The 22,281-nt window shown below is 40.6% G+C and overlaps 1 protein-coding gene across 7 annotated transcripts in view; it reads right to left on the bottom strand.

Annotated features, from left to right (window-relative positions):
* Positions 1-22,281, bottom strand: part of COL19A1 (collagen type XIX alpha 1 chain) — a 358,502-nt gene that overhangs the window by 32,378 nt on the left and 303,843 nt on the right. For all 7 annotated transcript variants that reach the window (XR_009762166.1, XM_061623076.1, XM_061623078.1 and 4 more), the window contains 11 exons: positions 20,673-20,714; positions 18,919-18,972; positions 16,971-17,024; positions 13,759-13,812; positions 12,163-12,216; positions 8,086-8,130; positions 7,785-7,835; positions 7,659-7,703; positions 6,863-6,889; positions 4,659-4,712; positions 1,701-1,745 (listed from right to left, as the gene is read on the bottom strand). Coding sequence is in view for 6 of the 7 variants with exons in the window: in XM_061623076.1 (XP_061479060.1) it covers positions 1,701-1,745; positions 4,659-4,712; positions 6,863-6,889; positions 7,659-7,703; positions 7,785-7,835; positions 8,086-8,130; positions 12,163-12,216; positions 13,759-13,812; positions 16,971-17,024; positions 18,919-18,972; positions 20,673-20,714 (525 nt within the window). In the remaining variant the exon portion in view is untranslated. The remainder of the gene's footprint in view (positions 1-1,700; positions 1,746-4,658; positions 4,713-6,862; positions 6,890-7,658; positions 7,704-7,784; positions 7,836-8,085; positions 8,131-12,162; positions 12,217-13,758; positions 13,813-16,970; positions 17,025-18,918; positions 18,973-20,672; positions 20,715-22,281) is intronic.

The following is a 22,281-nucleotide window of genomic DNA, read 5'->3' as shown; positions in this document are numbered from 1 at the left end:
TCTGCTTCTCTCTTCTCCACTACATTTATTAAGGTAAATGCCTGTGGTGCCACCATCAGTTCCTCCTCCTCCTCCTCCACCTCCCATCCCTTCATTTCAGTAGCTGCTGCATGTAGTGCCAGGGAACCTTGCAACATTATGGCCTCACTTTCACACATTTTTGCCTTACTAAATGTTACAGGTATTGGTGGGGGAACACCAGCACATGGCAATTGCAGATTGGCCATAGAGTGTAATGACATAGGACTTACCTCCTCTGTTTTCTTTTAGCTATAGTATGCTGCTTTTGTCTGGAATTGTTTTACTTGTTTTTACAATTGTATAATTGTATGATTACATTTTTAATTGTAGGATTATATTGTTGTTACCAGCCCTGGGCCCTTATGGTAAAGGGTGGGCACAAAAAACCACTTATAAATACATAAATAAAATGAAATAGTTTTGACCTAAGCCTATTGTTAACATGCCCTCTCGTATAAATCACTTTTAAGTTTTTTTTTTAAAAAAAAATACTGCAAGTACAATCAACAATAAAAATGCTTTAGGGGAGTTCATACCAATTCTGTTAATAAAAAAAGGTTATTGCCATTTTACAAAATCAAAAAACAAACACCACTACCATACAACTCTCAGGTTACATTACCTTTCAAAATTGGACAGGGTCTGGCTTCTAAAAACAAATCACTCCATACTCTCAAATGGATCTCTCAATTTCTAATATTTTCAGAAGCAGATTATTTCATGTTTTCCCAATCACTGTTTTAACAAGGTCACCCCAAGACATATATAATTAAACACAAAGCTGGATGTGTCGACACCTAACGGCCAGTGAAGCACTCCCCTGCTTTGCTTAAGACCTGTGATAGAGAGAAGGGCTGCAATTTAACTGAGATGAGGATAAGAAGGGGTGATAGGGTAGGGGGTGAAAGAGTCAAAGAAGTGAGGAAAGAGGGCAGAGAGGATTGACAAAGAAGGGTTCCTAAGAAGGAGGAGTTGGAGCAAGGGAAAGATAAAAATCACAGAATGTTACTATCCTAAGCACCTAATTACGTGTTACACACAAATACATGTAATAAAAGACTGATAGTTGCTTTGAAGCTAGTGAAGAGTGGGATTTGGAATGAAGAAGTGGCAGAGGATCATGGTGCTTAACCCTTTCCCCCCACGCCATGTCTTTTTTCCACATTGCGTGTCAAGCCACTCTCCCCACCAGGATTCCAAACACTTTTGGAACTTCACAGTGAGGAAGAGGAAGTGACTTAGGAGCACCATCACCTGGCACTTCTGCACTCCAAATCACATCCCCAAAGCTGCATTACCCCGTGAAAAGCACTTGTTAAGCTCTTCTTGCAGATATGTGTGCAATGCAAAGTTCTATTCTAATTACTGAGCGGAAGTGATATAAAAGTCGGCTTCAGATTTTGGTTTATTTGCAAGCTGTTGACCGTCATTCCCAGCTCACATGTAAACTGGAAGGCGGCTTTGTTTCGCTGCTTTTGCAAAAAGAGGAGGGAAGGGGCTGTATGTGTGAGTGCACACAGCATGCATATCCTGGCTTATTCATCATGCAAATATGGCCATTATTTCTGTTTGCATCAATTCATCCATGGCACTTTTCCAGCAGACTTTACTACTTACTCCATGTGCAATTAATGTTATTTCTCTCAATATGAAAACAGCGGCTTCAGGAATATACTTACAGGTAGCCCTGTGACTCCTGGAGGACCTGCTGGTCCCCGGTCTCCCTAAACAAGAGATTTTATATCGTTATATTTCAACAACAACAAATCTGTTCTGAAGGTCAAATATTTGATGAAGTCTTTGAGAGACTATGAGAAGCAAGAAGGCATAATGAGCTTCATGAAACTTTGGCCAAATAATCCCACTGACACACTGACCCAGTTTGAATGTATCACTAAGCCAAACCATGGCTTAGCATGAACACACACGCATGTGGATTCCCAGAGAGGAGACTGTGGCCACTATACTCCTCTCCTAGTCATCCTGTTGTCATGCTACATGGGGTTGAGCCATGGTTTGGCTTAGCTTGTCATCCAAACACAGGCTTGCAGTTGTCCTGCTCCAGGAAAACCATGGGCTGTAACCAACATTTGTTAATGGTTTGGCTTATGTTATGTGTAAACTGAGCCAGTGTGTGGCCTCTGCATTTTTCCTTCATACAAATGGAAATACAAATGGAAACAACAAACTAAAACTCAAAGATATCTAGCTCTGTGGCCAGGATGCTTTGATAATTCCTTTACTTTTTCCTATCTTCTCAAGTCACCACAGGCTCCCTATTTTATTTATTACATTTATATCCCACGTTTTCCTCCAAGGAGCTCAGGATGGCATGCAAACATAGTTCTCCCTCTCCCGATTTTATCCTCACAACAACCATGTGAGGTAGGTTAGGCTGAGAGACATAAGAGAAACTGGTTTCTGGCAGACACTCTAGATAGCAGCCTTCAGAATGGGACAAGCCCCCTTCAATATCACTCAGTGTCGTGTCACCCATGACATTTTAAGCTTATATTAATCAGGGGTAACCAATGTGGTGCCCTCTAGATACTACTGGACTCCTACTGCAATCAGCCCTAGCTAGCATGACCAATAGTTAGGGATGGAAAGATTTCAATTTCAGTTCTCTCAGTTTCTCATTTTTCCAGTCACTTCCTGGTAAAGTTTAGACTTATGTCTCTGATCCTCCCCTGCAGGGTGGTGGACAGATTAAGATGGTCCACCCCTGCAGACTAATGGAATCCACAGGATTCCTGAATGCCCTGGGGGAGTTCCCAGTAGATAGAGCAGGTGACCCTGTTGAAGCCCGTGTCATGCTGTGGAACAGCGAGGCGCGTCAGGCTCTTGACATGGTTGCCCCTGAGCACCCTCTCTGGCATTGTGGAGTCCGGTTTGCAGCTTGGTATACCAGTGAGCTAAGGGCAATGAAACAGGGAACGATGGCTAGAGTGCAAATGGTGAAAGATGTGCTGTGAGGCTGATTGGGCATGAGTAAAACATCATGACCATGCCTACTGTGCGGCAGTGAGGCTGGCAAAGAAGGCCCACTTCTCTGCCATCATCAAATCCTCAAGTAGCTATCCAGTGGAGCTTTTTCCTATTGTCAGGGATCTGTTGACATCAGCTCCAGGAAATGGAGTTTTAGACTCTTCGGAGGGTAAAGTTGCTCACCTCCGTAGCAATCTTGATGCCCCATTCACATCTACTGTAGTCCCTAGCGAGGTGTCCAGTACAATGTCTGCTGCAACTTCTTGGGAATGGTTTCAGTTGATGTGGCCTGATGATGTGGACAAGGCGCTTGTGATAATGTGGCCAGCAACATGTCCTCTTGACCCTTGCCCTTCTTGGCTTATTAAAGTTTGCTGAGGGGGTTTGACTGAGTGGATCAAGGGTGTGGTCAATGCATCATTGCAGGAGGGAGTGGTTCCAGCCGCCTTGAAAGAAGCAGTGATCTCACCCTGGACCCATTAGTTTGTGACAACTACAGACTGGTTGCAAATACTCCCGTCTTAGGGAAGGGGATTGAGAGGGTTGTGGCACAGAAACGGCAAGTACTCTTGGATGCAACAGATTATCTTGACCCATTCCAATCTGGGTTTAGGCATGGTTATGGGACTGAATCAGCCTTGGTCGCCCGGATGGATGACCTTTATCGGGAGAAGGACAGGGGGAGTGTGACCCTGTTTCTCTTACTTGATCTCTCAGCGGCTTTTGATACCATTGACCATGGTATCCTTCTGGGCCGACTTGGTGAGATGGGTATCGGAGGCACTGTTTTACAGTGGTTCTGATCCTATCTCCAGGGTCGTTTTCAGAGAACAGCATTGGGTGATTGTCTTTCGGCCCCCTGGCAGTTGTGCTGTGGGGTGCTGCAGGGTACTATCTTGTCCCCCATGCTGTTTTAATATCTATATGAAGCCCTTGGGAGCAGTCATCAGGGGATTTGGGGCAAGGTGTCAGCAGTACACTGATGATACCCAGCTGTATTCCTCTGTAACATCTGAATTGGGGGAGGTCGTGCAAGCCCTGGACTGCTGCCTGGACTCAGTGGTGGGCTGGATGAGAGCCAATAAACTGAGTCTGAATCCTAGCAAGACGGAGACACTGTGTGTTGGTAGTTCCCGAGATTGGATAATTGGTCAGTTGCCTGCTTTGGATGGGGTCGTGCTCCCTCTGAAAGATCAGCTCTGTAGTCTGGGGGTGCTCCTTGATTCATCTTTGTTGCTAGAGTCCAAGGTGACCTCAGTGGCTAGGAGTGCCTTTTACCAGCTTCGGCTGATAAGACAGCTGTGGCCGTTTCTGGACCGAGATAGCCTGACCACTGTTGTCCATTTGCTGGTAACCTCAGGCTGGATTACTGTAATGTGCTCTATGTGGGGCTACCCTTGAGGTTGGTCCGGAAACAAGCATGACACAATCCTCCCATGTATGCAGGCATCAGTCTGCCTACAGTATGCATTGGAACATTAACTAGTTTTGTTGTACGCTGCATACCACTTCATTAAGGAAATATTTGCTTGCCAAATCTAATAGATAATACAGTTGTTTTTTTAAAAAAGAGTGAACAGTGTCAATCACTAATGTATGCAAACTTGTAGTGAAAAGATGCAGGTCAGGTTTTATTCTCAAAATCCTACCTTTTCTCCAGGAAGTCCCTCTAATCCTGGTAGTCCCATTGGGCCTGGTTCACCCTTGAAAAGAAAAAAAAGGTTATTTCTGAAAAATTCCACATCTTTAGTAAATAAAGTTAAGCATCCAATCTGAGAGAATTTCACAAGCTGCTAAGCACACTGTTGACTTGGAGATGACAATTTGTGCCCTATTGAGTGTTTTAATGACTTCAGAACAAAAATTGCTCCCAGATTCAGATTGTGCTTGCTTTCTGAATAAACATTTCAGTTTTGATTAAAAATCCTAGTCTGGGATAGATGAATCCTTTCATGAGTATGCCTTATCAAGGTCAGCTCTTACTTTTTCATTCCCATGACAGAACGCTACTTCTCACAGAGGCTGTAAACCAGAGTCTGGGCTACATTACTACAGACTACAGGTAGGGGCACCAATGAGTAATTGTTCTTCCATACAAATCAAGGAGAAAGGTTCTAGACCAGCCCCACACACTAATTTTCCATGTGTAGGGATTTTTTTTTGTATGAAATATTCGTTTATGTGAGCCGCATCCTCAAGTGGTACAGCTCAAACAGTGGTTTACCACCTTAGTGACAGCTAGGCCTTTGGGGGTATATGCTGCCAGCTTTGAAAATGGGTAATGCATTTATTTTAAGAATCCTGCTACCGCTTCCCTAAGTAAAACAAGTATTGTGTAGGCTTACACAGTAATCTTAACAAGGGGCTGGAGAAGTGTGGAATGATGGGTCCTCTACCACATCCAAAGCCCTGCTGGTTCATGCCGGGCAGGGAGGAAGGCTCCGGGCTAGTGTAGCTGAGAGGCCTGAGGATCAAGCCCCTTAGGGGATCCATGGGGCTTTGGATTCAGTGAATCTAAAGCTGCCATTGCCCCACCCCAACAGCATTCTATTTCAGGGCTTTCCACTGGCTACTACCAGCTTACTAACAACTTGATTAGAGCTGGGGTCTCTATTTCAGCAGAGCCACCCCACCTCCACACCAATGCCACTTCTCTCTGCTGGTACTGCATGCCATCCTATCCCTGTCCCATAGCAATCCCATAGCCCAATCAACCTCAGGGGTTAGGATTTTCATAAGTAGCCTAAATGGTTGGTGCTGGCTACAGGCTTTAGGAGTCCTTGGGCAAGATTGTCTCCATGAGCACCCCCCGCAATCCTTAAGTGGGTCCACTTACTCCCTGTGGTCCTGCCCATTTGCTTGTCTTCTGGGACCAATTCATGCAATCATCCAGAGGGAGAGCAGAAGTAACTGGAGGCTGATGCTCTGTCTCCTCATTCTTGTCACTGTTTGCATGCTCTGAGAGGACAGGGGAATAGGCAGCGACAGCACAGGGAACATAAGAACGTAAGAAAAGTCTGGTGGATCAGGTCAATGGCCCATCTAGTCCAGCATCCTGGTCTCATAGAGGCCAACCAGATACCTATGAGAAGCCTGCAAGCAGGACCTGAGTGCAAGAGCACTCTCCCCTCCTGCAGTTTCCAGCAACTACAAGAGGAGGAGAAGGAGAAGAAACAGGGCCAGGGGGATGCAGGGGTCAACAGTAAGCCACCTGCTGTGGGGTGAGTCTTGACTGGTTCCCAGTGATGGTGATTCCTGACAATGACCCTACAAATGGAATTTGCAGAGATCAGGAGCTTTGACGAGCGGAGGTAATGCCACTGATCAGCCTCAGAAGATGACATGGTGAAACCGAGTAAAGCTCCCAAATACCCTTGCTTGTCTGCCCATCATACACCCTTCCTACTTCTTATTTCTATCAAATAAGCAATGCTCAATTCTTAAATTATCAATGAGGTTGGATAGCAGTTTGGGGGCATATGATTAACACTGCTAAAATTCCTAGGTACACATGTAAAATTTAACATGAGTTACAAGAGGGTTAAACAGCATTCAATCAAAATGAAACAAAACAACATCTACCACAAGAAAGGACCATGTGCCTACCAGCCAATTTACTGTTCAATTTACTCACATCAGACCTCTCTGACAACTGGTAATTAAAAATAGTATGTACTGCATAAACAAACTTAAGTCTTATTGTACCCATAGGAAACAGAGTTCTAACAGTATAAGCTATTTTTTCTGAATTAGAAAATGCCTCTGAAATGAGGCAGGTTACAAAAAGGTTTGATGAATACCCATCCTCCCATGCTATCAAATATTTAAGATTCATTCAAAGTCAGTTACATACCACTGTTCCAGTGTCACCTTTTGGGCCCTGAAAGGCAAAGAAAGATTGCACAAAGCATATTATTTATTTATCTTATTTTATTATATTTATATCTTGCCTTTCTTCCATGTTGGAACTCAAGGCAGTGTATATAGGGGTCCACAGGTGGTCTCCACTCTAGACATTGACCAAACAGACACCTGAGCAGCGTTAACAGGGTTGCTGTGAAGTGCCTTCACACCATTGTTTGGTAACCAAATAGTAAATAAAACAAAAGAAGAAATATACAAAACAAAAATACCCTAGGTTCTGCAATATATAATATAGAGAGTCAGAAGGACAAAGCCCCATATTCTGAATGGCAATGAATCATTCTTCCAAAGTTGAGTCAGAGCCTGGATCTGTTTTATAGCACTTTGGAAGGATATTTCAGCTGACTCTGCTACTCTAAAACAGAAATGAAATCTTAAGGGAACTCATCTCAATAATAAATAAATAAAATGCCCCACTTTTCTTCAGGCTTGTTGTTAGAAAGAAAGAAAGAAAGAAAGAAAGAAAGAAAGAAAGAAAGAAAGAAAGAAAGAAAGAAAGAAAGAAAGAAAGAAAGAAAGAAAGAAAGAAAGAAAGAAAGAAAAAGAAAAAGATGCATGCAACTTCTGAAATGTTGTTTTAAGCTGTAGTCCCACGCACACTTAAATGGGAGAAACTCCTACTGAATTCAGAGGGACTGCTAAGTATATTCTAAGACATGCATAGGACTGTACTTAGATGGCATATTCAGATCAAAAGCCACAGGCAATAACAATGCAATACTTACAGGAGGCCCAGGTGGACCAACATAACTGGCAACATTGGTTCCCCCCTGCAGTAGGAAAAACACTGCATTTGAATCCATGCAAAATGACTATAACCTCAGAATGTTGTATGGTAGACTATTAAATACCTGTAATTTATATAGGCTGCTCATGCCATTTCTTTCATTGTATGGCACACCCTGAAAAAGTGAAATCATCATCATTTAATCATCATTAAACCTAAAATACAGTAACAATCCCTAATCTATAATGCACAAGCACAAAAGCACTTCTAGCTGACGCTTCAACATGAAAACAGAGCCTTTACTATGGAGATTCAAGCTACATAAAATCAGTTATGCTGCTTCGTCTCAGAAATCAGTGAGACATTCTTCTTTGAGAAGACGTATAGGACCCCCAGCTATTAGTAGTATCATATATTTGACTTACGGATGGTCCAGGAGGTCCAGGCTTTCCAGGAGTACCCTCGTTCCCCTGAAGCACGATAAAAACACACTGTGAATACCTATTTCATGTAATGCAACTCTCATTAGCCCCCAGGCAGAATGTCTAATGGTCAGAGATGACTGGAGATGTAGCCCAGCAACATCTGGAGAGCCACAGATTCCACATCCTTGTAATACAATGTGATCACACAGATCATATGCACACTATACTTAACATATCAAATTTGGTGCCATCTTTTTTTAGCATAAAACTCATTTTATTGTAACAGGAGGAAAACTGACATAATGCAGTGATGCATCTATATGAATACCATATAAAACAATCTAAAATTAATGTAATGATAAAAATAATATTGGCTTGGATCTAGAGTAGCCTTTCCATGAACGGAAATGGTGATTCCACTGAGGCTGCTGCTCACAGAAAGTAAGGGGGAATAAGTGGAAACTGCCACAACACATGGGGTTTCTGAATCCAATCCACTAAGGATATTTATATAAGGCCCTTCACATTGAACAGATTGTTGCAATCCCCACAACAAATCTGCAAGTTAGGGCAGTCTGATTACGCCTGTGTTGCAGATGCAGGAGGTCTGAAACTGAAAAAGGATGTTTTGCTCAATACTATCTAGTAAGCAAAGGTGAGGTTTGAACTAGGAACTCCCCATTTTGTTGTTAAAGTCTTAGTCGCTGTGTTACACCCTAGACTGCAATGATAAACATTTGCAGCTTACTCTTCATCTGTTTCACAAAATGATTTCTTCTGAACATATATATAAGGTAAATAACATTGATCTTTTTATACAAAAGATATTTTCAAACATGGTGACCTTATACTTAAAATGCAAGTTTTAATATAAATTGGAATATCTGATACCTATCTGTGCAAAGTAATGCAGTGGCTCTGTTCTGGCAAGTGGGGCAGAATCATGCAGCCAAAAGACCTAAAATACCTCCCATTCCTTTCCTTGCAGTATTTCATCAGCTTCAAGGGACAGGTTCACGACAGCCTAAGCTACTAATCAGTGACTGCTTCACAGACCATAGAATTTGGCTGACGTCTTATTGCAAAGAATAATAAGACTGGGAAAAGATGAGAATACTCTGTTGAAGATAAATTTTGTTTGTTTGTTTGTTTAAATACCCACAATCAATTCATGCTGACAAAACTCTCTTTCGAGTAAATCAAGCAAAAACAAAACGGTTTTTTGCAGCAATTTCCACTGATATTGATTTATCTATAATATAGAACATACAGAATATAGAACACATTGGTGTGGCTGAGTATTCTGTTGCTCTGAATGTCAATTCCTTAAATGCAAAGTTCAGAACCACAATTGGATTGTAGGAGCCGCAGGAGTGCTTTTGATACTGAAACCTTCAGAACATTCCAAAGTGAAGTTTCCTGTAAGCCTGTCTGCTTTTTAGCACCCTTAGAAAAATCATACCACACTTATTTCAGGACTCAATTTTGGCTTTTGCAACATGTTGGTCAAATGGTTTTGTAAATGATAGTGTTTAGAGTAATAAACTTCAATCAAGCAGGTTTGCAGTTGTCTGGTTTCCTTGCAGGAACAAGCAATGCACAGAAATTATATTTACAACGGTTACCATTTATAAGGGTGGTGTTAAAGCAAGGACAGAAAAACTTGCATTTCATCCCCCCCCCCAGTATTTTTTCTCTATATATATATTATTTCTTTTGTCAGCTGCGTGGACCTTTTGGAAAGGCAGGATATAAAAGTCTTAAATAAATAAATATGGCCAAATGGGGTCTGGGCAGGACAACAGCCTTGGGCGACTGAACACATATGAATCCAACAACGCATAGATTAATTTCAGTGAAGCAGCTGGCATTGCATGTGGGATTAGGAAGACCACCTCTGCTGAAAATTGTGTTCTTCCTACTGCATGTGACACCATTATTTCATCCAAGAAGCTTTTCGGTGTGAGTGAGTGGGGCATAATGGAAGTTGCTGTACAAATCAGTTGCAACCTTCATAACAAACTATCTTATATTGTCAGAATATTTGTCTATCTAGATCAATATTGCCTATGCTGACTGGCAGGAGCTCTCCTGAGTCTCAGACAGAGGACTTTTAATATCACCTCCTACATCAGAAATGGGGAACTGGACTAGAGCAATAATAGGCTGAATCCTTACTTCTTCTATCCCCTGCAGGCCAACTTGGACAGGTGGGCAGGGCACCTGTCAAGCACCTAACCGGTGACTTATTTTCCTTTGCCTGTATGGTTTGAAATCAAGCCACATGTGTAAAGACACAGGACTTTGCAAGTGCCTATGATCAGCTAACCACTGATGCCTTCAAACCCTGCTTTCAGCATAGAGCCACATCTTTACCTGCTCCACACCTGATGTCATGTCTGATGTCAGCTGTAGAGAAGATGGGTGTGGCTTAGTAAAAATGGCCTCATGGTCAAATGGGGAAGCCTGGCAGGCCTAATTAGGTCCACAGGACAGAAGTTCCCCACCACTGCACCACATGATCATTTTAACTGTAGATGGTAGGGGCTGAAACTGGGACCTTCTTCATGCAAAGTATGTGCTCTGCCATTGAGCTATGGCCCTTCCCCTGTTTTGGAAAGAAACAGCTTGTGCTGTTTGTGTCCTGCCAAACTAAAAGGAGCCCACAATCAATTTATTGTGGCCTATCACGTGCTGGATAGCCCCCATATTTTTGCAGCCTGTGGCAAGCAGGAACTAAGTTTATCAAAACCTTAGAGGGCACCATTAAGGCTTGACTGGTCATGTTGTGCAGACCTGCAATAAAACATGATGCATCTTTATGACTTGCACAACTTGCACAATCAAATCACTATCTGGCAAAAACAATCTGTGCCTTTTGTTAGTGTTTACAGTTATTGATTAATGCTGCAAAAGGGTCACAGCTTCACAAATAACTCCTAACTCCATAGGTGAGAGATTCCGCAAACACACCAACTGGACCAACACAGAGAAAGCCAAACATTGATTGAGGCATTTTATTAAGTAGCAAAAAAAAATTGCCAAACACCTCCTCACACAGACAGAGCTAAGATACTTACAAGATTAAAGCAGAGTAGAAGACATTTTACACGCCTGGAGGTGGGACCTCTCATTAGGATTCCAAAGACAAGGCCCTGATCATTTCCTCTGTACCTAATTAAATATCTTTTCCGATTGTCCTCGCCAAACCCACTGAAGCATCACCAGTGAGGTAGACCTCTAGCTCTCTTATTAGTCCAGCACAGACACGTGTCTGGTGCATGTTCTTTGACCGTAAAATGTTCTAGTAGTCACTTGTTACACTTGGGTGCAACTACCAAAGGTACTGTGGTTATGCCTCTTACACCTGTTTTCAAAGCTTTGTATTTTTGATCTGTTGTAGATGGTATCTCCTGTACCCTGATTTCCTCCTGTCACAGACATCCACTTGAAACCATACAATTGCCTGAAAAAATTGTCTGTAGACTTTTAGAAGTCTTAACACTAAAAGATCAGAGGTCAATTCAAGGAAAAGGTCAGACCTTTATGCTCTTAGCTTATACTGTAAAGTATTAACTAACACATATCCTAAACTATTCTAACCTAGATATATCGTTATAAGTAACTACAGAACTGAACTACAGAACTGAACTACAGAAGTGAACTGAAACTAATCATATATCAAGATGAACATGTGTAAAGTGCTTACAAAGAGAGAGAGAAGACCTTTTAATTAATTCTTACAGAAATTATTTGCAAGAGCTGTAAGTCCCTAAAACAATCTTATAATATTAAGACACATATATACCTTTGCCAAAACACAAAATCCCCCGTTTCAAATATCCTAACAAGACGAAACCAGTATACAACATATATATTTATGCTCAATGTGATTGATATGTCTTACTGAAACCTTTACGTGTGGCATTTCCAAAAAGGTTATAATTCAATCTAACCAATATTAAAGACTGCACTGACATTTTTTCATTAAACAGCCTATGAGGAAAAAAAAGTTTAGTAAACTAATAACAAAACAGTTTTAGGTGTTTATCTATACTATGTAATATAATAACATACCTTTTCACCTTTTGATCCTGGTGAGCCTGGATGTCCAGGTCTTCCTATTGCTCCCTGTAAAACGTAAGATTGATTCACATTAAAAATATACTGTTTAAGTCAGATTTTGAAATATGTGCTTTTCGAAGGGCATTTTGAATTCATTTTTTTTTGGTCTAAGATTACAATTCTGATACAACTGCTAAATCCTACTCATAAACCTATTGTGGGTGAAACTTTTTTTTTTTTTAAAGTGTGTGAAAGTGGTGTTTCTGATTGCATCCCCTACCCTCAATCCCAGTAAGCTTATCTACAACAACTTGGTATTGATACCTTCCAATAGCATCGTGGATGCTCAAATGTCAACTCCAATGTTGAAATGTTGTTCATTACATTTGCTAAATTAAGAACACTGGGCTGTATCCAATGCAGCACAAATGCAAAGATGCTCATGAAAATGGAATTTCCCTCCCTTTCCTTACCAGGGCAGCCCCTCAAAGCCCAGCCTGGGAAATCAAGGGACCACTCGTGAAACCTGCCTCCACCCGATTTTACCTGATTTCCTCATCCCACTGCAACCTCCCACCCCACATCTCAGGCTCCCTAAGGCTTTCTGAGGCACGCTGGAATGATTTTTCACAACAGAATACCCAGTAGAGTCTTAACATGTAACTTTTCAGTACAACATTTTTTTATGGTTATTGTTGTACAAAACTTATTAAAGTCTACTGAAGAAAAACTTGTGACCTTAATCTGAAAAAAGGAGCAAATTGGGGAAGGGAAAATAACAAAAACAGTATGAATATCATTCATCAACAATCTCTGGGTCTAGAAACTCATATTCAGGTTATTTATCCTCTAAAAGACTTCAGGTCTTCTGCACAAACAAAAGCCTCAAGTCAGCTCAGGTCATGCATAAAATTGGTATTTACGTATGACTACTTGCATCACACTCTGGATGGATATGCACATTTGAATGTATAGCCCATTTGGACATAATACAGTATAGACAGAGGACATTGACATTCTGATGTGTATCCAGTTTATGCCTTTGTTTCCAATCTAGCAAATGATATACATGGAAGTCTGTTTTCCTTACCTGCTTTGGAGTACAAGAGTTTAAATTGGATTAGCAAGCTCTCTTAAATTTGTAGCTCAGCTCTGATTTATATAATCAATCAATAGATACTGGCACTGGGACTCTTCCACCAAACATCACTGCTGCACAGGTTTGGGCTATTTTCAGATGGGGTTTCACAGTTAAAATTGCACAACTGTGCAAATTCAGGTTGCACAATTAAAGTTGATTTGGAGCTCTTGCACAACCAACCCACTTTTTTTAAAAAAAGGACTTTTTGAGATAAGGAAAGTGATGGGGAAAAGCATTGGAAAGTGTGGGATATAATTTGTTTGAGCCAACACCATCTAACATCCCTGCAAACAAATCAGATTGAATGCTCAATAAACAGGTTGTCTGGAAATGGCCTTTCACTCAGTTTAGCAGAATCCCTCTTTGTTACAACCTTATCAATAAGAATGGTTGATCTCAAGCTGTAAGCCACTACAGCATGCTGTGCTCAGTGAGTTCATTTGCTAAGGATGACACCATAGACTTACTGAAGGTCCAGTAGGCCCTGCTACACCAGGAAGTCCTGGGATACCTTGAAGACCCTGAAGTGAACAAAAATAAAGGATTTTACACACATACACACACTTACAAAAATGTAATCATTGGTGTTTTTCTAAAACGTGCACATCCTTGTAAACAATGTTCTTCTTGTTAAAATGCATATTATATTTCACATATTGAAATCATTTGAAATATTAATAGTGCAATAATATATTAACAGTTCAATCCTGCACATGTCTACTCAAGCCCCACTGGCTTCATTGGGGATTTACTCCCTAGAATGTTGGTTCTAGGCAAGTGCGTTTAGGATTAGTCTGAATCTGTATAGTAGGGAAAGCTGTCTTTTTATACAAAATCATCACTTCATGTCGCTGTATCACGTCTCCTCTCCACTTCTCCTTTAGCTGTTTTCACTTTTGTGCTCCTTGTTTAGATTCTCAGGTAAGGGCCTGATGCATTAAATCAGAGAGACAGATGACTGCTTGGAAAGGTGATGAACTTCAGCAACAGTGCAGAGTATTAATAATGCATATTTTCTTTTTAAATGGTTTATCTTTGTATCTGGTAATTCTGATGCAGTGGATCTCTATATAAGGTTTACAAGTGGTCTGATACAGGGTTCTACATTATAGCAATTTTGTCATTGTTACTGTGATGACCTGTTCAGTCACACAGTAAACAAACTTGATTCATCTTACATATGCTTAGATTAATTTTCCTTTTCTGTTCATCTTTCTAATAACTGAGATAATTAAAACATCACAGAATTGCCATTGGCCACTGTGTGAACAGGCTGTTGGACTAGATGGGCTACTGGCCTGATCCAGCAAGCTCTTCTTATGTTCTTATATATAACTAGAATATTGATTTCTTTCTACATCAGAGTTTTTTTAATAAAGTAATAACATACAGATTTTTGAACGTAAATCTCTTTTATGTTCTGGAAATTTATTTATCTAAGAATATTTATACTCTGCTTTATAGCCCAACACGAGGTTTTCAAGGTGGTTTACTTGGCTGTCTATCCATGTGGTACACTTATTAGCATGGAATTAAATATTTACACATTTGGCTTCATCACAGCGGTTAGTGACGGAACTGTTTAATTCAACTTAGACTACATACATACCCTACATTCAAAGCGCAATTCCCCTCCTCCAATAGAATCCTGAAAATTGTAGCTCGCTCCTCACACAGTTACAATTCTCAGCACTCATTAACAAACGATAGTTCCCAGGATTCTTTGGGAGATGGGATATATGCTTTAAATGTATGGAGTGTAGGCAGCCTTACACTTTGCCTCATAAACAAAAGGGAGCTTCATGACTGACAGGTAGACAGACAAATTAGTTTAACAGCCATTTCCCCTTCCCAGAGAATCTTGGGAATGTTAGTTCTAAGAGGAGGGGCTGGGCAACAGAGAATACTCAAACAATAATTTCCAGGATTCTTTGGGGAAAGCCAGGATGGTTAAAGTGGCGTATTTTAACCATGTATGTTGTACTTGTTTATTAATAAAATGCAATTTTATTGTTGATTTGAGCTGTTCACCACCATTATATTTTTATTCATGTTGCAAATACACTTTTGCAAATAAAGAAAGAACAATAACACACCCAGTAGAAGTGTATAATGCAGTTATGCCCTTTATGTGAAATACACAATACGATGTATATGGAATATTTCTACAGGATATTTGGGGCCTACAGTAGCATTTGTTTGGAGCTTGTATATTATGCCCATGTGATGTGTTTGTGTGAGGCAATTAAAAGGAAAGTAGAGCCTCTGTGCTCCACCACAAGATTTTTGGCATATGGTCTGCCATTCTGTCTGAGCAACAACAAAGCATAGAAAACTAGTGCAAACCATACCACTCATTCTCTTATATTTATTACTTTATTGTTTCCTTTTAAAAAAAGCTAAGGAAAATTGGAGATGTGATAGATTTAGAGACAGGCTACAATAGATGTTACATTTTAGGATAACTTTCTCCTGATTAAATAAAATTGTGAGTGAGGTTTGTCCAGAGTCCTGTGAAATTCGAGACATTAAGACATTGGCTTGAAGTACAACCTCACTTTTTTGCTTCTGAAGCTTTATATATTTCAGGCCCACTAATAAAATCACCGTCAGCAGTGTTATCTCCTGGAAGTAACATTAATTTGCCCACTTACAGTGCACTAACCTACAGCTACTGCTAAAATATTAGAGCCACTGAGAAGTTCTGGATTGCCTAAGGAGCTGATGAACTGTGCAACAATATGACTCTTGCTTAGTAACTAAATGAGTCAGTGTGGCACCCCACTGAACCAACAAAAAGTTTTCCCTGAAATAAACTTGCTCTGGAGACTCTTAAAAGACTAAATGCCAATTATAAACTGATCTTTTTATTATTACTTCCTCAGTTGCCTCTTGGTTCTTGGCAGCAAGGTATTGCTAAAGAGTTGCTTGAAGTCAGGTTTCGGGAATTTCTGCTGCTGCTGCTACCTTTACCGCACTAAAAGGATCCACCAAGCATGGCACAGCAAAGCTGTCCTCCTTTCTGTTACTTGTCCCTAAAATACTGTGTCATTGTCTAATTTGTTATTTTAAATATATAATAGTACAAAAATCTTATTTATATGAGAGCAGTACAGTCTCTCAAATCCAAAAGCATTCAGCTCATTGGTTGCAATGCTCATGCATTCAACTAGCAGCACAGTATCTCATATTTGAGCAACACCACCTGTGCTCAAATTACGGGGGCAAAGGTTGTGGGGTTCTAAATGAATCTACAAACCCCATCCCGAGTCCAGCCAAATCAAGACAAATCCCACCCCCGCCTAACCTTATAAAAACAATAGCAAGTGGTGGCCACCACAAAAGATATGGGGCGTCTTCTCTTCCCTACCCCACTCCCCTGGTAATTTCTGCACTGCTCACCATAAAGGTTGTACACACTAGCCTATCAGTGCAAACCCCTTAGTGCCCATGGTTCGCATCCCCGTGGAGGGATTCTTGCATGCATAAGCCCCCCTCATACTGATGCCAATCGTGCATTGGTGGTGGGCATGGCTGGTGCTGATGTTGCAATCTAAGGGAAGGGCTATTCTCAGAAGCCTCTTCAAAGATTTGGTACCCATGGGAACTGAACACCTTAACAGGGCTATGCACATTAAAATAATAAAAAGTCAATTTTGATCACAAGAGTAGTATTTACCTCATCACCTTTTTCTGCAGGCAGCCCAGGAAATCCACGTTCTCCTTTGCTCCCCTAGAAACAAAGATCAGGTTATCATTGTATTGTCTGGGTTATAAAAAAGACGTTGTCCAACAAACCACTTCAAGGCATTTAGCAACAAAGGAATGTATTCCCAATCTCTGCAAGAATCTAGATGTAACGAGGAGGCTTAAAATGGTATGTGCATGGCCTCTGTCCCATAATTCATGTCTCATACCCCTGAATTATTGGGGTGCTTATTGCTTTGCACACTATAATTGCAATGTAATGGAGAGCTCATATTGCAGGCTGTCTGACAATAAGTTGACAAATGTTTCACTCTGTGTTCAGAAACAACATTTGGGAAGTTTTTCACTCTGCCTGTGTTCAAACACAGAGCTTGAGAAAAGTTGTTCAAGGTGTTACGAATATAGGGCCAGAAGAGACCAACAAAAATCACTTGAGGGGAAAACCAGCAACCTGGATGCTAGGAAGATAATGATCTAATAGGTGTAAGGTGCCCCCTCCCAGAGAGTCTTTTGGATATAAATATAGGACCCCTAGATCAGGAAAGAGCCTCAGGGGGCTGAAGTAGCCTCAAAATGACATCCAATTGAGCCTCCAGGGGTTTTGAAAGTCCCCACCAGCCTCAACACTGGCTTGAAGAGAAACCAGCTTGAATAAAGAAGCAACATCAGGAAGATGCAACAGCTGTAACCCCTCCCAGACAAGAGATTCTTGTTACAGCTGTATGTGAGGTTTCCAGCCAGCAAGAGAAACATAAGACGGGAGGGGGGAGGGGGGAGGCAGAGACCTGCTAGCTATTAGTTTTGTTTTAGTGTTTTATTGCTAACAAGTGATGTAAACAGCTTGCTCTAATAAACCATTTAACCTCTTCACCACCAGACGTGCTCATTGCCCTGTTGAAACTTTGAACTTACTTGTCTTGTGCCTGTCCGGAGAGGCATTTGGCAATACAAGGAACAAGACTGAGATTATATTGCAAGCTCTAGTCCTTACAGCTGTGGCATTAAAAAGATGACTTGAATTCATTCAGACATTTAGCTGCAAGTCTAAGCCTGCAATCTTATACACACTGACTTAGGCGTAAGTTGCATCGAACTCAATAAGACTGATGTCTAAGTAGATATCTACAGGACTGTGCTGTTTGTGTTGAGTACCAGTGCCAAGAAATCAAAATATTTACATGGATGCATGAAACAGTCCTTAGTTGAGCATGACAAACTATTTACATAGATGTGCTAGTTTCATTCATTACTGTTCCTGCATCTCTAAATCTACAGTATTCAATAAAACAATTATGGGATATCCATTCAGGAAGAATGAAAAGGTTTAAGTGTGGTCAACTTTGCATGATAACTGTAGGAGTGAAACTGTGGAGCCTGAACATATGTTAATGAGACAATTAACCCTAAGGTAACACTATGACCATAGTTGCTGCAACACCAGGGTCCTTCAATGCTGCTGAGGCACCGCTTTTCTGTAATTAGCTGAAACTAGAATTAAGTGGGTGTTTCCACATGCCACTTAACATAGTGCTATATTATCTGGCAAAGTCGATCCCCATGGCCCAAATCCTTCTATAATGTTTCTTCTACAAACAGAAAAAGCCCTGTTCAATATAAGTCCTCAACAACTGTATATTTAATTGGAAGTGTCCTCCTTTCCACTTGTGTCCCTTTAAATACTTCTCATTGAATGGGGCACAATGTTAGTGAATTATTCCATAAGGTTTTGTTCTGTGTGTGTGCATTACTGGTTTCCAAACCATTACAGCCAGACAATTGCTCATTGTAATAAAAACATAATTGCAATTGCAATATTTCATAGAGAACAAAAAACTAATTAAATAAATATGAATGAGCAATTATGCTCCAAATCTTTATTAGCAGGAAACCTACAAAGAGTTCACATTTCAAGAACTCACCTTAGGTCCTTCTCTACCTGGGATTCCGGGGGGACCTCTTGGACCGGGATCACCCTAATGAAGATAAACAAAGGAAAATGGCAGGCAGAAATTTTAGAAAAAGTAGTAATGCAGCATGGATCATCACACAGTCACAATGGCACCCGGACCTTTCTTACTCCATGGCCATCTCTGCCAGATAAGCCTGCTATTCCCTTTTCTCCTCTGATACTTATTAATCCTGGAACCCCAGCGTGACAGTTGCCACAGACATTCTGTTACAAATATGGGCTGCATTCAGACAGAAATTTATTCCATTTCCCCAACATTTCCTTAACTAATAATTTCTGCATTTTATTTGATTGTTCATATGAAGTAAAAACCACTTCTGGAAATCTAGCATAATAGAGTGGAAGTTTAGCACTTCTTTCTGTGTTAATTGCTTCCAGAAAAAATCCTTTTGGTACTCCATTAACCAAGAAAATCATGAGAGTAAAGTGACGAAATTTGGGGAGGTATACCAGCCTACAGTTCTTTCCTGCCATTTTCATGGGGGAATCATGGAGGAACAGATGGGTTCATGTGCAGAAGTGGGGGAGTACCAACATATCATTGTGTCACACCACGCTTACTGTGTGAATGAAATTTAGTGTGATACGTTGGTATATCGGTCAAAAAGCCACAGTTCAATAATGCAACAGGTACTGCAGTGTGAAAGGAATGTTAGAAATCAGGACAGTTCTACCATTATAATCAGTAAAACTAATGCAATAAACCCCATGTCTGAATGCAGCCATAGAAAGCCATAAAGGTCAGATGAGAGAAGCCCAGGTTTTGAATTTTTAAAGATCAGGGCATGAATGTTTTCTGCTATTGTGAGTGGATTCAGACAACTCAATAACTAAGTGCTAATTGTTGCAATTGAGTTTATCACAAGTGGGCTTTCTTTCCAATTGATAAATATTGGTTACACAGGATAAAAATACTATTACCAAGAGAGACAACATGTGAATGAAGTTTCATATAATCATCAATCAATAAATAATTATTATTACATGAAAAATGCAATTCCCATTTGAAAACAAGTTCATGTAACTCTAGTTGAAGAAAGACGCTCAGTTAGATCTGGCCATCACATGTCAACAGATGGATAGTTGGGTATCTATCTATTCATCAATTCAAACATGCTAAATCAAATGAAATATTTAGACCTAAGCAGTATAAAGTTTCTATCATCTTGAGCCACAATTCTACCAAGCCACTTGTGTACACAGGAAACAACCACCATGTGCAGCCAGATTTTTTGAAGTTTCCATCAGAACTGCTCACACTGCTGAATAGGTACACTGGATTTCAAAGTGAAAAGCAGTTTGCCTTATCAACACTGTAAGCTTCATCAGCTTGATTAAAATGAACAAGAATGAATGTTAGAGTAGGTCCACGATAGTGTACTAATTCCAGATAAGCTTAGAGGTACACTCTGGGTTTCTGATAGGTGATAATCCAAAAGGGCAGAGCAGACCCATAAAAATTAGCAACTACAGATATGAACAGAATCTGCATTCATACTGCAAAGTCTATTGCCCCTGTGGTTTTGTCATCTACAGGCAGGTGAGTGGAGAACCAGTGCATGTCAAAATACAAGCAACTTGTAGTGTCCAAAGACCAAAAGTATGGAGGGAGTGTTTCTAATCTATAAAAAAAGCCTATGAAGATGTGTCCTTAAAAAGCCTATTAATAATTGGGAAAGCACCCACTTTGGAAACTGAAATTACCTTCAGTAAAGTACCCATGTCTCCAAGAAGAGGAAGAGCAACCTGCAATCAAACAGATAATTACCCAGATGTTTTTTAAGCCTCAAGCTCATTAGCTATTTCTTATTTAATTAGTAAATGCACAGTTTATATATTACTAGCAGCCTCATACCTGGTGTTGCTCAGGAATTCTAAGAAACCAAAAAAATCAGTGCAATTTTTCAATTGGTGGCTAAAACCATTGCAGTTTTGAAAGGCTCAGTCTGCCATCTTGATTCAAAATGGCATCCAATTATATCCAAACAGATAAAAGGGGCCATTGGCCTTACCTGAACATAGTTTCTCCTGAAGAACAGCCCATCAGATGGGAAAATAGCACCACCTAGCATTAGCAGGCAGGAATCATATATTTTTTTGAGGAAGCAGCAACCCTCGCAAGACCCCAGACCATTCAGTGATGAACAGCCTAAAGTATACAGTACTGATAACAATCTAATTGTTTTAAATTTTTAAATTGTGTTTTAAATTGTTTTTAAAAGATGTGTTTTAAATTTGTATATTTGTTTTAATGTTTTTAGTTACTGTAAACCACCCAGAGAGCTTAGGCTATGGGGCGGTATATAAATACAATAAATAAATAAATAATACACCCTTAAAGGAAACAAAATCTGTACATTAATAAAGCTAGTTAATAATGTTACTTCCTCAGAGAAAAAATAACAACTCAGAAGAGAGAAATCTTCATTATTTCATGACAACTCACCCCAAAAATGTTGAGAATAAACGTTTCCCAAAAACCTCTTTTGTAACCATCAAGTGAGCAAGAAAACAATATGTTACTGCAAGAAAACAATATGTTACTCCCAATGTCAGGCAGCCAGTTCATGAGTCTCATTCCCTCCCATGGGTGGGCCCTGATGGTCTGTTCTCCAGGAGAAACTATGTTCAGGTAAGGCCAACGGCCCCTTCTCCCTGGAGAACAGCCCATCAGATGGGATGTACCAAAGCATCCAAAGGCAAGCTACCTGAGACCGAACAGGAAATCACACAGAAAGAAGACCATCATATATGCTTCAGGTATGGATGGTAACATGCTATAACACATGTGTGCCGAAGGCTGCTTCTGAGAGGCATATTTATCTATATGTGGTGAGAGATAAAGGTTTTTGGCGAGCACCAGGTAGCTGCCCTGCAAATCTCCAGTAAGGGAACATTGACAGCAAAGGCAGCGGAAGCCACCACCGCCCTAGTAGAGTGGGCTGTAACATGTGAAGAAACAAGAAGATGCAAAGTCTCGTAAGCCAAACTGATGCAAGCTTTAAGCCACCCAGTGAGGGTGGTGGATGAAACCCGTTTACCCATAGTCTTTTGTCCATAGGACACAAAGAACGGTTCAGTCTGTCAAAATTCTTTTGTCCGTTGAACATAACTTCAATGCTCGCTGGACGTCAAGTGAATGTCATGCCTTTTCATGTGGATGGATTGGAGTGGAGCAGAAGATAGGAAGAATCAGTTCTTGCTGGCGTTGATACACTGAGTCCACCTTAGGGATAAAAGCCAGGTCCGTACGAAGCACTACTCTGTCAGTGTGGAAAACACAGAGATGTTTGGCCACAGAAAGAATATTTAA

Source organism: Rhineura floridana, chromosome 4 (assembly GCF_030035675.1).
Source record: "Rhineura floridana isolate rRhiFlo1 chromosome 4, rRhiFlo1.hap2, whole genome shotgun sequence".
Classification (NCBI taxonomy): domain Eukaryota; kingdom Metazoa; phylum Chordata; class Lepidosauria; order Squamata; family Rhineuridae; genus Rhineura; species Rhineura floridana.
The sequence above is the reverse complement of the archived record's forward strand: the minus strand, read 5'-3'. Positions and strand labels throughout refer to the sequence as shown.